Source organism: Eucyclogobius newberryi, unplaced genomic scaffold (assembly GCF_026437365.1).
Source record: "Eucyclogobius newberryi isolate DKJ021-1_F unplaced genomic scaffold, fEucNew1.0.hap1 SCAF_17, whole genome shotgun sequence".
NCBI classification, from domain to species: Eukaryota; Metazoa; Chordata; class Actinopteri; order Gobiiformes; family Gobiidae; genus Eucyclogobius; species Eucyclogobius newberryi.
The window spans coordinates 12,441,653-12,449,803 of record NW_027315801.1 but is presented as its reverse complement, the minus strand read 5'-3'; the positions used below and the strand labels follow the sequence as shown (position 1 = coordinate 12,449,803).

Here is an 8,151-nt window from a genome sequence, read left to right as displayed (position 1 = left end):
CCATGGTGATTGCTCTCTGGTGTTCTATTCACAGCACGGACGCTTGCTTTGCGGTTTCGCTTTTTCCTTGTACGTCAAAGCCACTGGGCGGTTCATGAATGGACTTTTTGAAGTGGGAGGGCCCCTGATCGGACTGTAGCAGGCTGGGGGAAAGTGGGTGTTTGCACTGCTTGGTTTCTTCATGTTTGTTTTGAAACGCATGAGGAGCAGAAGCGTCGCAACGCACATCATCCACCGTCAACTGCGGAAGACCGAGCGCAGCAGAGGAGCAGCAGCCGGGCAGAGCGAGCCCCAGCCCCGCGAGTGACACTGACGGAAGCCCGGGGAAGAGACGAGATCCGTGGGCCATGGGGTTCCGTAAGAAGAACAAGAGCCCGCCGGTGCTGAGCCATGAGTTTGTGATCCAAAACCACGCGGATATGGTGTCGTGTTTGGCCATGATTATCCTGCTCGGCCTGATGTTTGAGGTAAGCTAACAGTGAGTGAGAGTGTTAGCACGTTAGCCGCAGATGCTAAGTGTGGTTAGCAGACGTGACAGCAGCGGTGTAGCTGCAACCTGCAGCCTGCAGCCTGCATGTCTTCTCATGTGTCCTGCTTTAAGCTTTAAGTCCTGCTTTAAGAGGCACTGCTGCGTCAGCTAATGTTTCCAACCTTATTCTGGCACAGATATTCTCTAAGCTTTTTCTCAGACTAAACGCTGGGGTAAATACATCTGTTTAATCAGGGGGGAAAAACCTTTCATGTCATTGGGACTGAACTAAATGCAGTAATAAGAAGGTGTGAGAATACCAATAGTAATAAAATATATTGAAGTAGGATACATAAATAAATACAAACAAATATTATAAAACAGTATTTTATGTGTTGAAAAATATTCAGTTGTAGTCACCTGGACTTACTACGCCTAGATGATTACAACTGAATCTGTTTCTACTACGGAACAGTCCTGAACAAATGAGGGATTACACCCACTATATATATATATATATATATATATATATCTATATCTATATATATATATATATATATATATATATATATATATCTATATATAGATATATATATATATATATATATATATATATATCTATATATCTATATCTATATATATATATATATATATATATATATATATATATATATCTATATATATATATCTATATAGATAGATATATATATATATATATATATATATATATATCTATCTATATAGATATATATATCTATATAGATATATATATATAGATATATAGATATATAGAGAGAGAGAGAGAGAGAGAGAGAGAGAGAGATTTATTAATTATTATTTTAACACTTGTATGGCATTGAATAATATAATATATGATATTATACAATTGAGCTAAACCAGGTCTAAATCATACTTAAACTAGGGACATCAAGATTATTTGTTTAACCGACAACTGCAATTTTACACTTCTGTGATCACAATTTAATCCCATCAACAACAAAAATAAGACAAAACGTGTTATTTCTATTCAAATGATACTTAAGACAATAAACATCAATGTAAAGTGCTTTTTTATCTGGCTCACTCGACATTATATCAGTTTTATTTTGTAAAGAGGAAAGTTGAGCTATTGGAAAATGTGAATGAAAGTGTTTACTGTGGTTGGGTGTGGATAATAATCACAATAGTCACGCCCGATGACATCCCAAGCCTAAACTTGGACTAAGCGAGTGAAACAAGGACTGAACCATAACCAGATCTGAGTGGAAACTAAAACGGAACTAAAATAGAACTTTAAGTCTGGTGTGTGAGATGACCGGTTTCCTTATTATTATAAGGACATCCTTATCATTCTAAGGAAACCGATTATTATTTATTTATTTATTTTTACAGGTGACCGCAAAGTTTGCCATAATGTTCATCACAGTCCAGTACAATGTAACGCAAGCTCAAGGTAAGGTCTTTTTAAAGGGTTATTTCTCAAGTATCAGTTGGTGGCATGTCCTTTCTTTACTTTCAGATGAGAAGCAGGAAACGGTGAACCTTTATCAGTACGGCCCTAAAGATGTGGCCACTGTGTTCTTCTACCTTCTCATTGCAGTTATTCTTCATGCTTTGATACAAGAATATATTCTGGATGTAACTATGTTTTACACTGACATAACATATACAGGGCACTTTCTGGGGAGACGTGTTTTATTTAATGTGAATCTCTTTCATTTGACAGAAAATAAACCGGAGATTGCACTTGTCAAAAACGAAACACAGTAAGTTCAATGAGTCTGGACAGCTCGCAGCGTTTTATCTCTTCTCCTTCATCTGGGGCTGCAGCATCCTCACTGCGGTATGATCCTATCTACTGCACTCACCAGTTACACTCAAGGGCTTTTTATAACGTGTCAATGTTACAGGAGGATTTTGCCACAAACCCAACTTTTCTGTGGGAAGGATACCCTCACACGCGCATGGTGTAAGTCCAAAATAATAATACAGAAACATGTCAAACTGAAACTTAGATCAAACGTCTTTGCTTTAGTTTTCAGGTCAAGTTCTTCTACATTTGCCAAATGGCCTATTGGCTCCACGCACTTCCAGAGCTTTACTTTCAAAAAGTCCGAAAGGTAATATTTATTAATAAGTGACATATTTTTAGCTGAGTGGGTTCTGTTAACATGAGCCTGTGTGTGACAGGAGGACATCCCACGTCAGCTCTATTACATTTGTCTGTATGTTGTCCACATCACGGGGGCCTATGTTCTCAAGTGAGTTTCCGTCTGAGCTTCAGTGTTCACTTCCTGTTACTTCATGTGTTCATAAACCCTGTGTTCAGCCTTCACAGACTGGGCCTGGTGTTACTCGTCCCTCATTACCTTGTGGAGCTTCTGTTCCACGCCTCACGCCTTTTTTACTTCAGTGATGAAAACAAACAGAAAGGGTAATTTACTGTGACTCCTGTACATTTTATATGGACTAAACCTGCATTAACATCATGTGTTTCTACAGTTTTACTCTGTGGGCTCTTCTGTTTGTCATTGCTCGTCTGCTCACTCTGACTCTGTCAGTTCTGACCTTTGGTTTTGGACTTCCCCGGACAGAAAATCAGGGCTTCTCTTTAGCAGAAGGAAACTTTAATGTTCTCACCATAAGGTAGCTCTCACAGCATATATTTATATGAATGATATGTTATTTCATGAAATGCATGTACTTTATGTTTATACTAAACTATTGTATTTGGACCGATATAAATGTAACTCAAATGTCTCTGAAAGTGTGTCCTGTCGTCTCTGTGCAGGATGACTTGTCTGGCAGCCATCTGTCTGACACAGGCCTGGATGATGTGGAAGTTCATCAACTTTCAGTTGAAAAAATGGCGGGAGCACAGCCAGAATCAGGCTTCAAAGAAGAAAACAGTCAGTCCAAAGAGCAAGCCTCCCAAACGAGAGCCAACACGAGGTGCGCCTTAAACACTGATGAAGTCATGTTTCAAACTCTGAATGTGATTGTTTACTTTCTTTTCAGGAGGTTCAGCGAATGGAGTCGTAAAGTCAGAAACTTCACCACGGGCCAGAAAAGCCAAAGCTTCATAGTTGGAGGTTTTGAAAGAGTGACGTATGTCATTACAAATTATTGTTTTTAAATTCTCTCCAAAACTAATAGTGCACAAAGAAACATTTAGTCTCCTTTGGGCGAGACTCCTTGGAAGAGCTGTAAGTGTTACTGCATAAAAGCTGATTATTAACAGCAGTCTGTAGGTGTGGCAGGGAGGTGTAGGTTTTTAATGCTTTAACTGGTCGATTTCTCTCTTCAAAGTGTCCTTCATGTAAAACTACGATCACTGTCGGGTACTTTTAACTTCCTCTTGAGTCACTCGACTTTGTTTGGACTGAAAAGTATCTCGACACAACAACGTACAAACGAAGCTCTGATCCCGAATCACGTTAACCCTAAACAAAGACTTCCAGTATTTGTAACGCCGCGACGACAAACCTGACCCGCCGTTGTCCGAGCGCCTTTGAGATCCTCGTTGCGGATGGAGGCACTTCACCCAAACGTTTATTATCGCCCTGGTTTCAGTCTGAGGGTCACTTTATACGAGAGCTGTGTCCGCGATGCTGTTCTGAATGCGTACACTTACCCTTTATAATGGCATGACTGGCACCGGAGCAAGAAGCCGCTCCAGACTGACCTCTTTGACAGTCTTAATGTCGATGCATGATGGTCTGAGGCTGAACTTGGCCTCTACATCGTGGTGTTGTCTGCATCTCGATAAAACTATACTCAAAACACACAAGCATTCAGTGGCCTTTTCAAATTGCTGCAAGGGGATTTCGTTATTTATTCCAGTCATTTACGAATCATTTTCTATGCTCTTTTTTTTTTGAGAACTATAACCAGCAACACAGTGGTGCAAATGCGGTCAGTTAAATCCAATCCCGTCTTTTTTCAAGTGTCCTTACAACGTGGGTCATTTGTAACGTCGGTCGGTTTGTGTTTGGGCCTTCTTTGTTGTTGAAAGCTCGCGGCGGCGTTCAGGGGACGAGCTCTTTCCGCCGATTCTGCCGCGTCCCGCAATGAAAGGCGGGGTTTTCGGTTACGCGTGAATGTCGTATGCTTGTGTTTTGTGTCCGTGTCCACTTCGGTTTTGCCTGCTGTCGGTGTCGTGAATATTAACCTAAGCCCGGACACTGGTTTTGATGACGACAGTGTTTTTAAAATCCGCCGCGTGAGCATGACGTGACAATCTCTGACACTCTTTCTTTGGTTGTTGGAAGTGTTCCGTTCATTTCGGCCGGACCTCTGCTGAGCGTTTCCGTGGGTTACTGAATGCGTTTGCGCACCTAGTCTCTGACCTACAAACGCCCTTGGCTGGAAGAGATTTTTCTTCTTTTTTTGGGCCTAATTGGGCACGTGTCCCGTTGCCTCCACCTTTTCAATGATTCTGACATTGCCGCTGTGACTTGGCTGTTTATTTTTTTCCCTGGACCGCTTCTGTTTATGAACGTGGGCTGCACAATAGGGCTGCACCGATTAATCGACTCCAAAATGCATACAGAGACGCTTTTTTATAATGAAGACTGTGGCATTGTTAAATCAAAATGTAACAACAAATCAATTATTTCAGATTTTCCTCAATATTACACTTTAGTTGTAAATATTCCCTATCTAGAAGACTTCAGTCACCACATTTCAACCTTTTTTTGGTTGATAAGGCGTTTAAAAAGTTTTAATTTACAATAGAAATCATTTGACTAGTCGCCTAATAAAAAAAAAAAAAATCAATATATTGTCAAGGACGGCCCTACTGCACAATATACTGCACTTGCAATTTGAATTGGCACAGTTCTCAAGTTACAAAGGTTTTGAAATATTTACTTCTGTCAATATGTAGGACTGATTTTCCCCATATGATTTTAAATGACTACAAACTCGATTACTGCCTATACTGTGTGCTGCTCTACATTAAACGAGACAAATCTGAACAGAAGTTAAATTAGACACCCACAAAATAGTTTTACAACTAAAAATTAAGCAGTGTGATCACAGTTTGTGCAGTGTCCTTTTTGCACTACACTAATAAAACAAAGCTTTGGGTCTGAAAAATATCGACAGATAGACTGATAGATAGAAGCAGATTTTTACACTTTTTGGCCTAAATCTAGTTTTAGTGATAATCGATTACATGTCAACTGTAAAGAACAAATATCCTTGTGTGGGATTCTTTTATTTAACTGTTCATATATTTCAGTCTTCTCTGAGTTTCTTACAATGTGCAAAATCGTTGCAGCCCTAATCTGAGCCTCTGTTTTGTGAGTTTGCTCAGGACAGAGGCGGCTGTAGTTTAGGTTGAACAGGGAGAAAGATGGTGTCGTTTTTTTGCCCTTTATCTCTTCGTACGGGACTATATTGTGGCCTGTAATGTGCGTTTGGGGCGGCAGCGTCTCAGGAGGAAGGTGGAGCAGGGACCCAAGTACCAGCCATCACTAAACCTGTCACTAAACTGTCTCAGATGTAAAAGAAAGAAAAAAAAACCTACACTGTCAGATTTTAAAGCTATTTTTCTAAAGAGGAGCTGTACTTCACTCTAGTTCTGTAAACCTGTGATGGTTTGTTTTGCATCCATGTTGATATGAATTGTCTTTTTATAAAAGATTTGAAGCTTGCTGGACTGTTATTGTGGGTCAACAGTGTAGTGTGAGAATTACTTCACCTCCTTCATTGCCTTATGTTTAAATTATTCTGACTCAAATGTCGTGCTCTGTTGTTTGCAGAGTTACATCACAATCACAAGGCTTCAATACAAAAGAAACATGAATTTGACCAATATTTCTTTTATCATCAAGATACACCTCCTTTAGCACTGTTTTCTCTCACTTTAAGTCACTTGTTCTTGATTCAAATGTATTATTTTTGATCAAACTAAGCTACTGTTCACTGCAAAAACTGAGTATTGTTGACACCTGTTGTGTTGTACGCTCTGGGTGAGTTTGTTTTCTGTGCTGCTTCACATCTGTCACATTATTTTGTCCACAGTTTATTTATGCAATTCATGTTCAATATGTCACTTTTTTATTTTATGTTTAAATAAAGCCTTTATTCATTAACCTGACTCCTACACATTCTTAAAGTGGCAAGTCAGCAAAATGAACCAAATGAACACTGTTACCTGTGATCACCAGCAGAGGGCGACAGTCAGCTGAGGGAGTCTAAACTATCTTTAAATGTGAAAGGAAATGAGCAATTCCATAAACACTGCGTACAATTCTTTATCATACATTACAGTATATGTTTTGTGGTGGTATATGATCAATTAGGCGAGCAAACAAAGTCTTAGTGGTAAAAATGCACAATTACCTATGATCAGTGAACACAACAGGGTGTAGAGGCTGTACTCGAGGACATCAGGGTCAAAGGAAGGACAACAGTTCATACAGTTTTAAGCCACGCTGGAGACATTTTTAACAGAACTATATTCCACTATTGATCTATTAAAAGCCTTTATGACTTTTGTAATTATGACTTAGTGGGATGGGATTATGGGATGGCACCCACATTCATGGATGGCACCTGTGGTAAACCTTAATCAGTTTTACAGAGTTTTACTTCCGTTAAGTTGCAGTTTGTGCAGATGGGTTTAAAAATAACATTTTGAAAATACAGGAAGTAGAGCAAAAACAGAATCCCTCTGTGATGTCATCAATGTGCAACGTGCCATTGAAAAGATAAGATTTACATATTTCTGACAGTTTAAACAATCATTCAACAAAATAAAGGTGTTATCAGATCATTATTTTTTTGTCAAATCAGAACTATTGTGTTATTCAATTGGATTTTGGCTCTTGTTTAGAGTTGGTTGCTAGGTAACAGTTGTAGAATTACCTCTACCTATGTCATATTTGCGCCCAGTGTCCAACCAGGAAGTAACATTATGAACAAAATTGTCAAACTGGGAACAAATGTTGCAAAATGGTTTGTAATATCTGAAATAGTATTGTGTTCACTACTTTTTAGTGAAATGTGTAGTCTAACCTGTCAAATAGACTTTAAATTGACGCCCACCTCTTATACATTTTTCATTCATTTTCCCCATAGGGCTTCCAGAAAATAAATTAATAAATGTTTGAAGAAGATTTTAGCTCGGGGCTAAAATATGTGTTAAGTAATAAGCACAAGAAGACCCCGAAAAAAAGTATTTACAGTTCTAAACCTCTAAGGCAAATATGAATTACAAATGTACTCCACAGTTGGACATTTGCAGCGTGAAATGGAGAGAAACAGCGTAGAGACATTCAGCAAATGATCAAGGCCCGGAGAGCAAACCCAATCTTAAACCTGTTATTCCCAACTCATGATGTACCTCTTAAGCTTTGCCACTCACATGCAAATAGATCTGTTCACTGTAGTAAAATGATCAATTATTGCGATCATATTTTCTTGTTTTATCGATATTGTCCCAAGTCCTCCAAAATGTTCTGGTAAAATTTACTACAAAGGAGATTTTTAATTAGAATTCTATTAAATTTCACTTTAAAGCCTGGGACCGCTCCAGGTGCCGTCTGGTACGCGCTTGCGTACCACAGAAACACTGACTTAAACCAGCAATTTGTAGAAGTATTTCAGTGGGTAGGAGTAACAATACTTCATAATGATATTACTCAAGTAAAAGTGCACAGTTGTGGTCTGAG

At 38.9% G+C, this 8,151-nt stretch overlaps 1 protein-coding gene across 3 annotated transcripts; it reads left to right on the top strand.

The window, feature by feature from the left end:
* Positions 1–45: 45 nt before the first annotated feature.
* Positions 46–6,570, top strand: LOC140362901 (translocating chain-associated membrane protein 1-like 1). Of its 3 annotated transcripts, none has more exons than XM_072449187.1 (11): positions 46–467; positions 1,862–1,922; positions 1,989–2,107; positions 2,196–2,312; positions 2,380–2,438; positions 2,505–2,589; positions 2,660–2,730; positions 2,799–2,903; positions 2,972–3,115; positions 3,261–3,421; positions 3,491–6,570. In XM_072449187.1, exons 1-11 carry the CDS (start codon positions 348–350, stop codon positions 3,553–3,555), a joined length of 1,107 nt encoding a protein of 368 aa, XP_072305288.1. In that variant the 5' UTR covers positions 46–347; the 3' UTR covers positions 3,556–6,570. The 3 variants fall into 3 exon arrangements, with proteins under 3 accessions (XP_072305288.1, XP_072305289.1, XP_072305286.1); XM_072449188.1 differs by having other exon boundaries at positions 47–467; positions 2,505–2,580; positions 3,488–6,570; XM_072449185.1 differs by having other exon boundaries at positions 48–467; positions 3,488–6,570.
* The last annotated feature ends 1,581 nt before the right edge of the window (positions 6,571–8,151 follow it).

What these genes read in the sequence shown, in the direction of transcription:
- LOC140362901 (XM_072449185.1), top strand. Translation starts at nt 348, where the DNA reads ATGGGGTTCCGTAAGAAGAACAAGAGCCCGCCGGTGCTGAGCCATGAG. An exon ending in TACAAGAATATATTCTGGAT is followed by an intron (nt 2,108 to 2,195) that starts GTAACTATGTTT and finishes TTCATTTGACAG; the next exon opens with AAAATAAACCGGAGATTGCA. An exon ending in CAAACGAGAGCCAACACGAG is followed by an intron (nt 3,422 to 3,487) that starts GTGCGCCTTAAA and finishes CTTTCTTTTCAG; the next exon opens with GAGGTTCAGCGAATGGAGTC.